The 17,891-nt window shown below is 34.7% G+C and overlaps 1 protein-coding gene across 3 annotated transcripts; it reads left to right on the top strand.

Annotated features, from left to right (window-relative positions):
• Positions 1–202: 202 nt before the first annotated feature.
• Positions 203–17,866, top strand: LOC143144478 (putative inorganic phosphate cotransporter). Of its 3 annotated transcripts, none has more exons than XM_076306922.1 (8): positions 203–597; positions 8,412–8,644; positions 11,639–11,875; positions 12,199–12,283; positions 13,440–13,545; positions 13,896–14,157; positions 15,058–15,432; positions 16,146–17,864. In XM_076306922.1, exons 2-8 carry the CDS (start codon positions 8,480–8,482, stop codon positions 16,383–16,385), a joined length of 1,470 nt encoding a protein of 489 aa, XP_076163037.1. In that variant the 5' UTR covers positions 203–597; positions 8,412–8,479; the 3' UTR covers positions 16,386–17,864. The 3 variants fall into 3 exon arrangements, with proteins under 3 accessions (XP_076163037.1, XP_076163035.1, XP_076163036.1); XM_076306920.1 differs by lacking the exon at positions 203–597 and adding an exon at positions 6,283–7,202; XM_076306921.1 differs by lacking the exon at positions 203–597 and adding an exon at positions 8,172–8,261 and having other exon boundaries at positions 16,146–17,866.
• The last annotated feature ends 25 nt before the right edge of the window (positions 17,867–17,891 follow it).

The raw sequence follows: 17,891 nt of genomic DNA, 5'->3' as shown, positions 1-17,891 counted from the left end.
CAACGCCTAAAATAATTTATATATGATATAATTTAATATGAGTAATTTATATATGAGAGTTTCTGCATTTACTACTTTTACCGACTTCGATAATTCAGTCGAATATGGTTCCCAGAGGCACCATCTCTGAATGCAGAGTGCGCTCTAGAACCACTGTTTTTTTCGAGACTTCGATGCATCAGTTTTTAAGACTGAAACATTTATTGTATACTTGTCCTATACCCTAGAGGTTCTTAATAAGTTTGTCTCGCAAACAGTGTTTCTAGACAGTGATTCTTAATGTAAAAACGTTTTCTGTATAAGAAAGACGGAACGTAACTCTATGTTACGGTGATTTATAGTGTATACGAATTGTACTTCACGTCTCGAAAAATGTATTAAAATTGGTCGTCGTTGCATCGAACACCTATCACGAATTGAACCAATAGTGACAATACACGGTGGTTGTTTATTAAAATTTATTACTTCTCCTATTGTTCGCCGGCTGTGAAAATAAATTGAAATTTATTTAAACAGAATTTTGTGCGCTGGAGATAATTCGAAGGTCGAAGTATCATACGTGATCGAGTTTGTTTTTTCGTCAGGTACAATACTGAGGTAATAAAAATGTGTTGTTCCGTTTGAAAAAGTGACGAGGTCCCGAAAATCTCTTAAAGGATAATCTCGAGAACAGTGATTTGCTTATCCAAGTATTTATCCTCTCGAAACGATCAATTTCTTCTTAAGACACGTTTCAGTATTGTTAAATGTACTGGAGGAATTTAGACTCGTCGCGATAAATGTGACAACTTGTACATATGACAGAATGAGCAACATTGTCAAGAATTTATGAGGTAGTAAATTGAAATTCTTGAGAAGAGAACACTTGTCTGATTATGCATCTGTGATTACCGAATGCGATAAATACGGGCATAAATGCGAGTAATTTACAACGAAATCAGATAAGTTCAGACGCAATCTACTGCATGCGTACGTAATAAATATTAAGTCACTTATTCCAATTACGAGGCAACGTTAAGAAAACCTCATTTCACATTTTTAACTTTATTAAGCGGAAATCTCAATGACGGAACACCCTGTAGACACGGATATGTTTCAATGGGAATGCACTGCATTCCTAGTACACTGAGAAGAAAGTTGAGAGTTTCACCAGATTCGTTGCGACAGAGCAAAATTGCAGTCAATATATAATTTTCTAATGTTCGGTGAAACAACCACAAGTAGAATATTAATCAATGTGGAAAATTATGTAAGCCAGGAAATTTGATAATTGTAATTACGACTATTCTTTCCGAAGAAGTACCTTTGCAATACTTATTGTCAAGATTTCAGGTTTTTTTTTTAAGTTTTATAGTGAGGAGTGAATGATAATTGTTTAAGCATTTTCTATGTTTTCCTTGTAACTAAAACTTTTAACTAAAAAGAGAATACCTTATATAACGTACTTTCCATTGTCAAGTTTAAAAAATATTCATAGTAAACTAAATTAGTGCCTTATAAAAATAATTATTATATAATGACCACTGCCATGTTCTATATTGAAATAATATATGTAAATATAAATGTATTGTATTATAATCTCAAAGTACAAAACTACTTTATTTAAATTATTCTTTGTTCGTGAACCCCGAGGATTATTTTAAATAAAAATTGTAGACTGCTACCTTAAATATCTGCAATTCTAAGTCATCGTGGTTACATATTTGTAAGTTATCTTCAATTGACTGAAATTAAATAATTTAGGTCTGGAATTGGTAAAATATCGATAAAGAGCTCGTGTATTATGTGTATTAGTGTTACGAGTTTATTTTCTATCTAAATAACCGTTATAAACACCGTTACAACAATAAACGTATAGTTTCAAAACGCCTAACGATTACTTAAACAATAACGTACTCTTATATAGTGCTTTGGAAAAGCTAACACCACGTATCTTACTTTTCATCGAAGAAACAAATAATAAAGAAAACAATTACCTGTTTTTTTATACTTCTATTAAATACATATTATGTAGAAATAGTATGTAAATAATAACAGCAGACAAACAAATTATTAGAAGAACTAGAATATTTCCCTATTAATGTGATAAATTTTTCTTAAATATTTAATAAAATCTCAAAAAAGTAAAATATAGTATATCGGTCCATGTTTAATTAAAACTTCAATAGAATCACCGGTAATTAATTTCATTTCTTAAAAAGGTTCTAAACGTTTCTAATTTTCATCAATCTAATCAGACATGATTTGTACAACTTTGTCACGTTCGATAACATAATTTTATTATACCTTACAGCGCTAAGGCTATTTCACTGTACATCAGAACACAGATTGTAATAGAAATTGACCACGGTATCTCAACTTGTTCCAAGAAACATTTCCTATATTATGTAACTCAGAAATGTGACTCGACCAACGGAACCTTTTTTGTCATTAGATAAACTCTAATATCGATACGTTACAACTATGAACTTTAACATTAGGAATTCGTAGCACGTTCTATCTATCAAAAATATATTATGACGAAATCTCTCCTCGTTTATCACAAAGCATTTACAAAAATCAATATTCTACTGACTTTACGAAACAAATAAATAGTGACGTCAATATTTATATTCATATGTTACTTGTATTAATGATTGGTCCTCCAATTCGTCTAATACACGGTACGATGAATTGTCTTAATAAATAAGAACATATGTCATTATTCGAATTTATGAAACATTATGAATTATATAAGTTTGTCTAATATTCTTCAAGAACGTACATTAGCATACATTATCATCGCTTATTGTTAGTCGTTGTACGATAAGAAATTACTCTGCACTAAATTCTATTTGCTTATTTCAATTTTACAATTGATAGTAGTTATTTATTGTACAATTACGATTATTTACATCGATTTAGTATTGAAAATTGGATAAAATCTATGAAATGGAGCGAAATTTTATAAAACGTATCATTGACGATAAACTTTTTATGAATTTAGATTTATTTTTTTATCTCGGGCTATTTTGGAACAAATAAAGTTGTGATCCTTAGAAGAACGCTGTATGTTGATTAATTCTTTGCAAACGGAGGCAGAAATACTAATTTGGGACTTCTAACCACATTTAAAACGACACAGTACGTCATGAATACACTTTATGTTTGTTGTATTCTTTTCGAAAAAAGTCGAATGCACGTGGCGTATACAAACACACTCTTGCAATTAAGTATCGTAACACATCGAACTCTGTCATATCTAATTTATATTGTAATGTCGTGACATATTGTAGACCATTATCGAGACAATACTTCCAATACTCGCAATATCTAACATACAGACACAAAGTTAATATAACTGAATATTATGCATCACGTGTGCGTGTACTTAAGTCAATCAGTTTCTAAAATAAACATCATTGGAAATTTCTATGACGATAGGATCGATACAGTAGAACACAAAACAAAGAAGTACAACGTCAAACAGGCACATGACAACAGTCCTGAAAGAATTAACGTATTTTCGTTATATTTAATTTCAAATAATAATACAATATAATATTTGTAAACAATTATTATACATATTTATCTTCAAATAAAGTTAAACTTGTTTAACTTGATAAGAATTTAACATTCCATAACACATCCAACGCCCCATCTATTCATTCGTATTGGCATGTCATGTATCCTGTCTAAGGTTAAATATATGACGTTCATATCTCTTACGCATTTCAAAATATAGAAAGGTAAGAATTTTAAAGCTTCTCTAGTTGTTTGTCGTCAACAAAATCATACTTCCTTATCAACAATGTATTCTGTTAATAATTGAACGCAGTGACCTCGCTTTATCATAAGTAACAAAATTGGGAAGTTAATTGCAATTTGTAATTTATCTACCACTTAACATGCCCCAAAAGGGAATTTTAGAAACGAACCAGTTCGCGAAAACTATAATTATATTGCTATTTAAATATACGTTTTCATTGCATAAATTAAGTAAGAATTTTTTTACTCCGATAAGTACATGCATAACTGAATGACGAAGTTGTTTTCGCCACTGACCGAACTAGCCAATAATTATCAAATGGTAAAAACTGTTTGCTTGTTAGAATTTATCAATAATACGTGAACCGAATTTATTACGATCGCAGCGTACAAATGTTCGAATACGTTTTGCATACCTGATTTCTATAATTATTTTCAACATTCCCTTAAAAATATATTACCTACAAAAGAAAAGCACTCAACTGCAATGTACGAAAACGCAAAGAAATATTATGGAAAAAAGAAATCATCTGTAAAGTATACTACATATGTAAAAGGAATATGTACATAATTCTATTTTTATTGTTATACGTGATATGAAAGTGGAAATTCTGTAAAATAAAATCCAAGCATTTTCCGTGTATTTAATTTTGTGCAATTGAATGTATTACAACAACTTGGCTATTGATGTAACATTATTTTTATAACGAGAACGTTTCACGTTTTCGAAATTGCATTTCACAGTTTAAAGTTGTTAACACGTTTAATTAGGTCTTTTTTGTAAATGACAATAATTTTTATAGAATAAATACTCTCTTCGCAAGTCTTGCGATATCTGGTAACCTTCGAACAAATTTAACTAAATAATGGATACTTACAATTCTAATTTGTTCGGTTCGAAATATGAAAGCATAACCCAATTATAATCTTTTCTTTCGATCATTATTGTCTGTAAAATAAAAAAAAAAGAATGCTCTAGTTACCACATCGATATCACACCTATTTTTAAGGGCAACAAGTATTGTTAAAGCATTTGTCCTCGGAATTTACTTCACACTTATGGTGCATTTAATTCTACAAGAATTCTAAAAAATGCATTTGTAATTTTCTCACATAGAATTGATACACAACAAGATTCAAGTGCGATGTGTAACAAGTATTTAACATGATAATTATTCTCTTATCTTTCCATACCAATAGTTCCATTCCAAATGTTGTCTCTTTTTTATTACATCTGAAACATGCTTTCGATTTGTTAATACGTTTCAGAAAGATAACATTTTAATTTCGATAATTCATTCGACGAAATTACGCTTGCAAAGAATTTTTCGGTAAGAAAATTAATCAGCCTTCTGCTTCATAATTACAATGTAATATTTTATTGCATAGACGTGATACTATTTTAAAAATCATAGAGAAATCGTGTTAGACATTCTGTAGTAAGATTTGCATAATGTGCTATATATGAATATGTGCATCCCTATTTTGTGAGTTTTTCGAATTATACGCGATATAACTTATTCTTCCTTTAAACTGTAACAACTCAGTGTTCTTAAATATTGGCAAAAAATTGATTTTACCAACACTTAGACATTTTTGCCAATATTCCAAGTCAAACGTCATCTTCGTTTGACATTTTAAATTAGTACCGTCTTTTCGATACGAAATAGATCTGTAGAATACGTCATATTTTTTTTCAGAATAGCTTACTGAACACACGTAACAGTTCTTCAAGATCGAAACGTTAACTATACACGCGAGCCCGTTCAAATGATCTCGGATAAAACGGTTACGAAAGCCATCGGAATCAAACGTGCTCTTTGTTCGAACGAATATTAAAAAATCGTTTACATACCGACAGATAAAAAAAGAACTTTCACCATCAAGTAGGAAAATATTTAATTTTCATATATCATTGTACTAATACAACTTCAAGGCCTGCAAGACACATATTCCTGTTATCTTCATATTTATCGAAGAATTATATTTTCATCTAGTGGAACAATGTATTCCGGAGAATGAGACAAAAATAAATCACTCAAGAAAGACAACGACTATTGGCACACACCTAAGTGGTCTAGTACATCGATCTCTTGATGCGAATCCTATTGCAAATTATTAAAATATATATAAAATAAGGCATTGTCGGCTTTATCGAACCTACTTCCAATCGGTACACACTGTTGAGAAAAAGCGATCGTCTGCGATGCAAAACTATGATGGAAACTTCCTTCCGGAAGAAGAAAATCTTTTTTTGTAATTACTTAATCTCGACTTCAGTTTTCGATGAAACGCACGGGTGGAATTCCGATTCGCTCGTTTCCATAAATAAATCAATTTTGTTCTCACAAACATCCCCGTTTCATCGAGTCGATTGTGACTGAAACTACACCCGAAGTATAGTTTCGAAATCTTATTCGATGAAATATGGAAGATATTAAGAAAAGTATTTGATAAATGTCGATGTGACTTTTAACAGTCGCGAACGAAAAAAAGTTCATTGTCTTAGAATCGTTAACACCGAAGGAACGAATTTTATTTTAAAACTATCACTAGCTTCGATGTAGAACGAATGTATTTAAAACGCATCGACTTGTCTCGTTCGGGCCCTGTTCGATTAAACGTGAGCAAAGGAACCTCGATCCGAAGAAACGGGAGAGAAGAGAGTTTCCCTTCTCTCTTAGACAGAAGTGTATCGAGTGTATTCGTATTTAAATCGATACTCGTTTCACTATCTATCCCCTCGGTTGGTAACGAGTTGCAATTTGCGAATCACGAAGAACGATATTCAATTTCAGCGGTATCTTTTAGAAATAAATTAATATCGCTCCGTCGAATGACCCCGTTTATATGTACGTATGTATCGCTGATTGGTCGACGGCTAGGGTGTAATAGATTACCGAGCCCGAGTCTCCGTGGCGTGGAAACGAAGAAATGCAATTTCTAAAGAAACGTGCGGAACACAATCACCGTTATCACAACTATTTCCGTATGAGTGGAGGTTCGCAGGGAGACTTCTCAGGGTTCGAGTGATTGCAATTGAATAACGGGCGTGCAGTGTTCTCCGCGGGACTAACTGATTAACACACACTCATAGATACGCGACAACGTACGAAACCTGTCAACGAAAAATGTTCACGTGAAGTACGTCGGTATTGGATCAACGAGACGTGCAGCACCCACGGTCGTGGAAATGCCAGGAACGGTGAATCTCGAGGGACCGCGAGAAATTTAAAATCTCGTGTCATCGTCGTGCACGGCGATTCGTTCGTTTTCGATCGAGACGTTTACAGTCGTCGAGATTTCGCGAGGCGCGTTTCACACGCGGCGGGCACGGACATCGGTGGAAAAACACGGTTGTCGCATTTTTCGCGGTTGTCGAGTGATACTTTCAACGGTGTGCAACGTTACGGTCCACGCCCGCGAGCGAGCGGAAATCGTGAAAATGAGCAAAAGTAAGTAGAAATTTCCCGGCTCGAGAGAAGCGACACGCGTACCGAACGATGTTCCAGATACACGAACGAAAACCGCGATTAAACAACTTGAACGCGTCGCGTATCGTTCATGGAAACTGCGCAAATCCAAACAGGAAACTACGGAAATAATCGACCAAATTTAAATACGCTTTTTTCTTTTTTTCTTTCTTTCTTTCTTTCTTTCTTTCTTTTTTTTTTTTTGCGCGCGTTTTCTTATCGCGAGAAATGTGTATTCGTTGCGAACGTAAAGCGTTTTCGACGTTTCGTTAACTCGTTGGATACTGTATCGGTGTCACGGTCCATAAAGACACGATCGAACGTCGAGAAACTTGGATAATCGTTCAAATTGAATTGTCGAGGGTGCCATAATATCGCATTCGATTACGCGAGATTTTCCATTCTTTGCGCGACCGTTGCAAACCGTTCCTCCGCACGCTGTTCCCCTGCACACAATATTAGCGTAAAATCGCGTCGTTAGCTTCCGGTTTCATTCGGTCAATGGAAACGTTCAATCTTGGTGGTGATTCCGTATCCATTGCTACGAAACGAAACCGTATTGAACCGACTTTTCGTTTCTAATTCTATCGGAATCGATCGAAACGATCTACAAAAGTGCTTTCGTATCTACTTCATCGAACACTTTTACCCGTAATATCCTCGATCGAGGATTTTATTATCAGACGAATAGAGAAATATATATTTCGAGAAGAAAATATAATGCACGAAGAACCAATACATTTAAGTAACCGTTATTTTATTCTCGAGTAACTATTTCACTTCTATCGTATTGTTAAGCGATAGTACTTATTAGATAATTTAGCTAATTTGATCTATTTCGATAAACGGTGTCGCGTGTGTTTGTTTTTTTTTTTTTTTTTTTTTTTTTAATTTCTTATTGGGATACGGAGTTTACCAAATGATGGCCGCCGGATCGAGACGCGCGGACATCTCCATATATTTATTGAAATATTTTCGTCGCCCCTACGTCATAATTAATATTATATACTCGTGCACGTACGCGGTGCGTTATGGTCTCAGGTGTGTAAATAATTTTGTAACAGTAAACACAAGTGTCGAGCCGTACCATCGCGAATAATGGTAATATAGACCCGTCGTGCGGGCGTGTATTAAATGTAATTAAAATATCATTTTTCTTCTTTTTCTTTTTTTTTCTCGAATCCGTTGAAGAAAAGGAAATTATATCGTGTCGGGATGTACTGTGGTACGTTGTCTTCTGCGGCTTCGCCATCAACTATATGTTGAGGATCAACTTGAATCTGACAATAGTGGCGATGGTGATACCCTATCCAAAGGCTGCCGCAACTGCGCAGTGCTATTCCGAAACATCCAATAAAACACACGAAGGTAATGGCACTATTGCGGTGACACCTTCCGTTGCAACAATCCCGGAGAATGTTACGGTACGTGCGTGTTTGCATCGCATAAAAATGAATTAAATAGAGTGAGCTACGTTACGTCGTTGAAAAAAATGCTTTCAAAACGAAACTGTACCGTTTCGAGCGAGACATCTTACGATCGATGTGATTCTGCACTAACGACGAGTCTGAGATTCGAAGATCACGTCTGTTTTTCAAACGCAATCGTAGTCCCTCTATCCGTCTAGATTCATCCCTTAACGTTACCAATGTTGCTTCAATCGGTATACACAATCTATCGGATAAGTAACCGGAACGAACTTTCTTTCGATGACTTCACGTTTCACCCTGTACCACGTCTGAGTCTTTGTAGACCCAGAAAGATTTTTGCATCACTCGCTTAGATCGTTAGTACCATTTTCCTTAGAAATTAAAAAAGGTACGATAAAACAGTAGAATCTTTTTCGAAATATTTGCACAAAGATCAAATTATGGGTCTGGACTATGGACTGTTTAAATTGCAAGGGTTAAGCCATGGACTGTTCAAATTGCAAGGGTTAAACCATGGACTGTTCAAATTGAAAAGATTAAGCTATGGACTGTTCAAATTGCAAGGGTTAAGCCATGAACTGTTCAAATTGCAAGGGTTAAACCATGGACTGTTCAAATTGCAAGGATTAAACTATGGACTGTTCAAATTGCAAGGGTTAAGCTATGGACTGTTCAAATTGGAAACGAATCACGCGCTCGAAAGTTATCAACATTTTAGTAGTAGTTGTTCGATGGATTCTATTACGGAAACACGATCGAGAAAATATGAAATTCTGTTTGAACTTTAAAAAAAAACGACCGTCCGAAACGCTTGAAACGTCAATGGAGTTTATGGAGATAATTGTACGTTGAGTGATATGAACGCTTCAAAGACTATCGAGCAGGACTTGAACGACGATGAACTCGTACATGTGCACGAACTCGTCCCTATCGTTTCGAATGTAACGTAAAGATACAATTCGCCTAATTTTCAGTAAAAATTTTACCAACTGGAAGATCTGTGCTCAATTTGCGCTACGTTTGTTGACCGATGACTAAGAAAAAACGCACTAGACACTGCGAGAATATAAAATGTTTCTAAAATGTATATGCTTCTGGTTTTGAATGGAACTTGATTTTGAGAAAATTCCGAAATTAATGCTTTAAAAGTTGTTCCCCTTGTTATTTGATCGCCCCCCCCCCCATGCTAAATCGCTATAGAAGGAATATATTTCGAATAAAAAGACATTTATCCTAATAAGACTGTTGCTTCACTTCTTACAACGCCAATCAGATTATTTATCGGACAGACTGTGTAATTTATCTCTTCGGAGATAAATTATTTTCTTTGAATTATACAAATTGATACTGACTCATAAAGCCAACATTCCGACAATGTCGTTGTGCGGTATCAATATTCTTGAAAAATTTAAACGTATTCTTTTTAAAAAAACACACTGTTGACCATGAGTCTTGGAAACCTCAACGGTATAAATCATTTTACAATCTCATCTTAAACAACAGAGGTGATCTTCAAATCCCCGAAGCAGCGAACATTAAACGTTCGCATTGAAAAAGCGTAATTACGATCTGAAATGCTCGAAAAATTTAATCTTATTGAGGATCGTTACGTGGTAGTACACATTTACGTGTATACAGACGAAGCAAGGTACTTCGCACGAACATCTCGAATAGCTTTTAAACGATTGGTTGCGCAAGAAATGTTTTGTACAAATATTTCATGGTCCCGGGGTAAAAACACTTTTATTAGTGCAATACGACGCAAAATCTGATCTTTGACTTCTGATAATTGAGAAATAATTGAAAATTGATCATTGATTCTCGAAAATATTACGAAGCTTCGTTAATTGTACTGTCCAAAGCAAATGCTGAAAGTAATATCCATTAACATCGCTAGAATGGCACAATCTGTTAGTTAAGGACCAAACTACAGGTTCGGTTGTTTCGTCACTAAATTCGGTACGCATTCTAACAATGCACATCCTTTTATGTAATTGGCTGCCGTTAATGGTACGCAATAAACTTTATCTTTTAATGCTCGTCACACAAAATAATCTGATGATAAAAGAAAATAACATACCGATTATACACTCATCTCCGTGTTGCGCCTACTGCCCTGCGTAATGTGCAAAGCGTCGCGATAATGTCACACATTGGTATTGGCGGGCCAATCGATTTAAAATTTTCTGAAAAAGTGGACGTCCATTTATCGTCCCCTACCAGACTAACGAAAAATTCTTCTTTAAATCGTCGTCCAATTTGTTAAATTATATTTTTAATTTTTGTAAAACGATGCCTATCGCGTTGAAAACAAAAGTAAATACACAAATAAATATGTAATAAATATATAAAATATTAAATATAGAAATAACGACATCATTATCCTAAAATATTGATTTCAAAAGATTCAAGTAATACGTTTAAAAGTCGATAAATACATCCACAAGTATTCAGATTTGTGTATCTTGAACTCCTCGTTGAAAAGAAAAAAATCATTACTCAATCAATCGCCTTCTTAATGATAATCCTCCTTTGATATTTTTTAAATACATTTCGAAGAAATTAAATTCGAAGAAAATCGATTAATTAAGAATCGAGCAACTTGTCGAAAAACTATTCGAGGAATGGTTTATTAAAGGTACGTTTTCACTCTTGAGTCTCTCTTCGTGGGAGATGAATACAATCGATGGAACATTTCTTTCAACGACACATCTTTCGACATTTCAGGGTTGTTGAACAAAACCTTATGCTTTTGTAAGTACCCTGTGAATTCAATAACCTCTAATAAAATGTTTGACGTTAATACCGAAGGAATCGTTAAATTGAAAATTTTGTTTTTACTTTGAAAACTTGTTTGATGATTCGATGAAGGTAGGTCTGAGATAACATTCATTTGTAATTCTTACCATGCCAGCTTGCTGAAAACTATCAATGAAAAATCGTGCATCGATATCGAGAAAAATCTTATCACTATCGTTCCGATTTCAGTACCAAGACCGATTTGCTTGGAACGAGTACCAGCAGGGTCTAGCGTTAGGAGCTTACTATTGGTTACACTGGTTGTCGCAACTTCCTGGAGGGTTGTTAGCTAGACGTTATGGAACTAAACTTGTTTTCGGTTTAGGAAACTTCTTAACAGCAATTCTTGGCTTCCTCATTCCAGTCCTGACACGCTATCATCTTTACGCTCTTATATTTTTACGCGTTCTACAAGGTCTGGTAGCGGTGAGTCATCACAATTAAGATAAAATCGAACTAAAATAATGCACTTTTAATTGCCCGATAACAATTTCGTCGATGATTCAATGAAAATTATTCAAATTAACCTTTCAGCGATAATTAAAATTCATTCCTGAACGTTGCCTCACAGATATGAGACTATTAATATCATTATTGAGGGTATCATTATTCAATACAGTAGTGTCACACATATTATTTTACGTACGAACCTTAAACTTATCGAGTAAACGAAAGACGGCTTACAAAATTAAACATTTCAACAATTTGTAATCTTTCTGAAAACATTTATAAAGATATTATTTTTTCAGGGCGTTATATGGCCTTCAATGCATGATATGACAGCTAAATGGATTCCTCCAAACGAGAGAAGCAAATTCGTCAGTTCCTATTTGGGTAAGGTCTATTAATGCTACAACAAAAAATGAAAACGATATATTTAAGCGAAGGAAAGTTCAACGCGGATCGATCAAATTTTCACCTTAAAACAAATAAACATTATTACGGTATTTTCTGAGAAAATTATCACCGAATAGGGACACAGATAAGTGAAACTTTATCGCTGCTTTTGTCTTAGCTCGCCTACTTTTGTGTACATCGATAACGCGAGTAAGGAACAATAACACCTAGCGAGATACAATTGACACAGCGCGAGTAGTTCCAAGAAATGGTGAAAATAATTTCCTGATATTTTTTTACGCAAATATCGTAAAAACTTGAGAAAGAGATTTTTGTAAAAATTAAGATTTCCGTATATTTTTTTTTTTTTTCATGTACTTTATCCCGTTTGTACTTCTCTTCTAACGATGCATTAATTCCCGCTTTCGTGTAACAAAATCGAGACTGTCGGTTCGTGTGAAATCGGAACAGGTAGCGACTTTTATCTCCAATTGGGGGCAATCCTCGCGTGCACCGTTCAAACAGGAAGTAAAGTAAATGGAATACACTGATAGTGAGCGAGATAGAGCAATAGCGAACGAGTCTCGCGTTACATGCACTCGGTGACTGCGAATACTTCATTTGAATAAAAAGAAATTAGTATCGAGTACATCGATGTTACATATTCAAGAAAGAAACGTTACTGCGCGATCGAAGATGTCATGTTTCATTTAGAAAAGTTGTAGAGGATTTAACTACCTAATAGTTTCCAAAAAAAAAAAAAAAAAAAACAGTTTATAACGTATCGAGTAATCCATCTGTTACAATTCGTTGCATTTTTAGTACGTTTGAAATTAACAGTAAACGCACAAATTGCAATGGAATTTAGTTAACACGTTAATTGCTGTAATGTTCTTGAACAAGTTAAAAGGCGCCAGCCATGAAATAATACAATAAGTAACAATATATGATTGTTACTGTGTTTTATTTTCCACTAAATGAATATCCAATCCTCTAATGTCTACCGTTTTTTTATTCTTCCTTCAAACATCTATTGTTCACTACGTTTACTCGTAGATAGTGTCCGGTGATGGATCGTCAGTTACGAGCTAATTACGCGTAAATTAACAACTGACATATGGTGAGACAAATTTATGAACGTGTTACTTTCCAGGTAGTTCTGTAGGTGCAGCTATAACTTACCCACTTTGCGCAGCTGTGAGTAGCACGTTCGGTTGGGATGCAGCCTTTTATGTGACGTCTTTGCTTGGTGCGATTTGGTAATGATTTTTACACAACCGAAAACAGTATTTTTTAAATTTAATGAAAATATTCGTCTCGATACTGATGAAGTCTATGAACGACGTTATTTTATCAAAAGAATACATTATTTCTGGTGCACTTACGATACCAGCCAATACTGCTATAATTCTTTCCAAAATTTTACAAAAGGCTCGCACGTTAACCGATTTTATAGCAGTATATCGTGCCATGTCTTAAATTCGTTGACTGCGCGATAATTGGATCCTTCTATATCCTCCTTTGATATTCTAGATGACGTAATCACGGTAATTCGTGGTCTTTATTACTGAAATCATAACATCTCACATATGTCAAACTTATTTCGAAGGTATTGCTCCTGGCTGTTCTGCGTGCATGACTCTCCTCAGCAACATCCTCGAATATCTGACGAGGAAAAGACATATATATTAGATAATCTTCGTGGTTCGGTCAACGAGGAAGAAACTAAAATACCTTGGAAGTCCATATGGCTATCGGGTCCAGTTTGGATTACAATTGCTGCACACTGGGGCGGTGGCTGGGGTTTTCTTACCTTGATGACTCAAACGCCAAGTTACTTTAATTTCGTTCACGGGTGGAACATCAACGCGGTAAAAACACTATTGGATTGTATTTTTAATTTATTTGAAAGTAAATGGTTCCGCGTAATTAGGATAGGGATTGTTTGAAAATAGTTTACTTTTATCGCGAACTCTACTCAAATAGTTACTGTACAGGTTCCATAATCGTTAGCATAAAATTTACACACGTGTTGTATATTGTTAATTCGGAGTCTGCAAAACTATACTAACAATTCTAGATTAAAGCGTTAAAAGGTTTGGGTTTCACCGATTTCAATTTAATACATATTAAATGTAACACCCTGGTCTGGATTAGGTATAGGTAGAATAATTTATTTAAAATTAATTTGAATAATAACTATCTTTGCGCGTAAAATACTTTCTCTAGCACTCGCTCTCTGTTCTATCTTTGGTACACCTATTTGCTCGTTAATTAGCCACGATTATTATACGTGAACTCTTAGAAGACTTAAACTTCCACTTACATTCGAACACCTGCAGTTGCTGCCGTACATTCCTACAATAATTCGAAAACATCATAATCATACTTACCATTCGAAGAACTGTTTCGCAACTGCAGAAAGTAATTTTTACTCTGTACCATTCTTACAATCTCTTATACTCTACAATACCTCGAAATTCTTAACGATAAAACAGTTGTTCGTTCTCGAATGCATTGCACGATATCTCTAAAAGTGATCACTCCTGTTCATTTTTTATACATCGAAATTTACATTAACATAATTCGTTTCTAGCGAGAATAGGAAATCAATTTTTTTTAGTAAATTCGTTTCGTTACTTATTCTAATCTGAACTTACTTTTGAACAGAAACGAATACCCGATAGTTGATATACTAAACGACAAATTTAGACTAATCTTTTTTAGCACAATATCAAAGGTAATTCATTGTGCCGAATTTTTGTTCACAGACTGGTCTTGTTTCCGGAGCTCCACATATATTGAGAATGATCTTCTCGTACTACTTCTCAATTATGTGCGACTGGCTTATAAGTACCAAGAAAATGAGCTTGACGAATGTTAGAAAAATGGCCACGTTTGTGTGCACAGGTGTACAAGGCATCTTCATCTTGATTTTGGCTTACAGCGGCTGCGAGCCGATTCTCGCGGTGATCTTCATGATAGCGGGAACTGCAGTTAACGGTGCCATTTCTGCATCCACTTTAGCAAACTTTGTAGATCTCAGCCCGAATTACGCCAGTATTCTTCTTGGTTTTTGCGGAATGGTGGTAATATGGTGCGGTTTTATTTCGCCGGCTGTCGTTGGAGCTCTAACAAATAATAACGTGAGTAGCAAACGTGGATTCTTATCGAGCTGTTCAAATTGCTCAAATGTACAATAAAAAAAGAACTATGTGTCGCTGGAAAGATAATTAGTACGACGATACAGGGGCAAGGGAGATATTGACTCCACTTGATTCATACTTTTATCTCACCCATAGCCTCCATTATTGCACCGCGCGTTTCCACAGTGTCGTCGCGATAAATGTGAAACCAATGTCCACGATAAATGCGAAAAGTGTATATCCCCACCGCTGGGAAGGTCTCTCTTGGAACCAATCAAGCGATTAATGTGACATTTCACAACGTTCGTCGATTAATTACAATGTAACATTCGCCGATAAGATAAATATTTGTGTCGATGAAACAATACCAACGCAAACATGAACTCTTTCAATTAATGGTGTTCTGACAACGAAAATATTATTGTCATATTTGTCAGATCTTCTTGATTAACACGAAACCAAACAGAATTTTGGTCCCGAAGCTTTCGTATTTATCGAGAAAATACTATATTTTGCTTTGCTTCGAAACGTCCCGTTCCTCTCTTTGTCAAACTTTGTTAATAATACACCAAGACTTAGTGTGCATATAGATGTGTCTAACGCGCTATGCATTCCTTTCACTCGTCATCTTTCCAGCAACGCGTAGTACACGATCGATCGCTAATTTGTACCAATGTTTAAGAAAAATACGATACAAATCCTTCTTTTTCCAGCAAACTGTGTCACAATGGCGTATAGTTTTTATCATAGCCGCTGTTAATTCTATCGCGAGTGCCGTGATATATTTGCTGTTCGGGACTTCGAAGGAACAACCATGGAACAACTATGGAAAGGCAACTACAGAAATTGGACAGGAAATGCAGAAGTTAACAGCGGCGCCGGTTATAAAACGCGGAGAGATGGAAGAGAGAACAGAAGCGACCGAGAAAGACGGAATGATCGAAAAGAAATAGAACGGAAGCGGAAACGATGAAAATATTATCTGTTGGTAAACTGGAATAATCGATAGCACATATCTTCTTAAGGATATTTGATTCCTCGCTACTTGAAATTTATAACTATCGAAACACGAGATACTCCACCGACGAAAGAAACAAGCACAAAAATAAGAGAGAAATGTGTTCAATCGAATTCATCGGTATTTTACCAGCTTGTTCAAAGACTGAATCGAGGTGACGAGCAAAGGTGTAAAAACAAGATGATAATCTTGTAATGAAACAGCAATAACGCAAGTCTGTTGAACTTGGTGAGGAAAATATGACGATTAAAATTACAGAACGGACGTGTTGTAGAAAAGGGAACGCTTTATTTTTATTTATAGCAACAATATAGAAAATAGTTTACAGAAAATATTTACAGGTTACTCGTCTCGTTGAAATACGATTTCTTCCATCGTGGTAACCAATACTTTATTTAACCGGTAGTAAATTATTTTTTAGTGTAGTTACAATTTTGCTCGTCACTGTATATACCATACAACATTTGAAACTTGTGTTTGCACTCTTATTTCGGAAAAGTTTGAAACATAAATGTGTCTCGGTCGCTCAATGAATTACGCTTAGAGTGTAAAACACTGAAACCTTTCAAACGTAAAATAAAAAACAAAGGATTAAATGTAACCGATCGAAGAACAAATGATAATTCTATAATATAACGAAGACTATCAACGATGTAGAAACCAACGCTTTTCACCATCGTATTTCCTACTTCGTGCAATTAAGGTACACAATCGAAGTTATCGAATCAGATTCAAATGTTCGGGAAAATTTACGCCGTGCGATGCAAAGAAAACTTTATTCTATAATATATTACATCGTTTGCAATTGTATCTAGATTTAATCACATTGGAAATATTAAAATGTTTCCATCTAATGTAATCTAATTATATTAGAATTATAACCGCGCCGAAATCACTGGACAAAATTAATTATACACAAGTATGTTAATAAGTACGAGACTCTTTAGTGAAACAATTTTCTAACGATGAAGATTCATACCAATCTTGTTATGTAAAATTCTTACAAAATAATATAACGCTGAGCAATTAAACGGAAAATTGAACGAAACAAATTGATTAGAAATGCGAAAACTCGTATAAATTTTACATCACGGTGTGTCGATTAAGTTCTAACAATTATTTTGTCGAATGTCTCGTCTTCCTTCCGTCAAATCACTGTATCTGCTCAACTGATAAATTCGCTCAAGTGAAATTTGTCTTACCAGTCTAACAACTAAAAGTTGATATCATCTTATTTCTGTCAAACACTAAATATAGGTATCCCTGACAAAATTATGCGGACATCTTTCAATTTCAAACAAGTATCAGCTAAGTTGCCACGAGTTAGCACTCGTTTGTTAACGTCTAAATAGGGCAATTCTTTTCGAATAAATGAAAAACCTTTTAAAGGCTAACGTTTCGTAATTCGACCGTATAATTCGATCAATTGCACAATTTATAT

This window comes from Ptiloglossa arizonensis, chromosome 3 (genome assembly GCF_051014685.1).
Source record: "Ptiloglossa arizonensis isolate GNS036 chromosome 3, iyPtiAriz1_principal, whole genome shotgun sequence".
NCBI classification, from domain to species: Eukaryota; Metazoa; Arthropoda; class Insecta; order Hymenoptera; family Colletidae; genus Ptiloglossa; species Ptiloglossa arizonensis.
Note: the sequence above shows the minus strand (reverse complement) of the source record. Positions and strands in the feature narration are given on the sequence as shown.

Bases quoted from the DNA above. Each gene is read 5' to 3' on its own strand.
- LOC143144478 (XM_076306921.1), top strand. The intron at 13,546-13,895 runs GTAATGATTTTT...CTTATTTCGAAG, and splicing joins TCTTTGCTTGGTGCGATTTG to GTATTGCTCCTGGCTGTTCT. The intron at 14,158-15,057 runs GTAAAAACACTA...TTTTGTTCACAG, and splicing joins ACGGGTGGAACATCAACGCG to ACTGGTCTTGTTTCCGGAGC.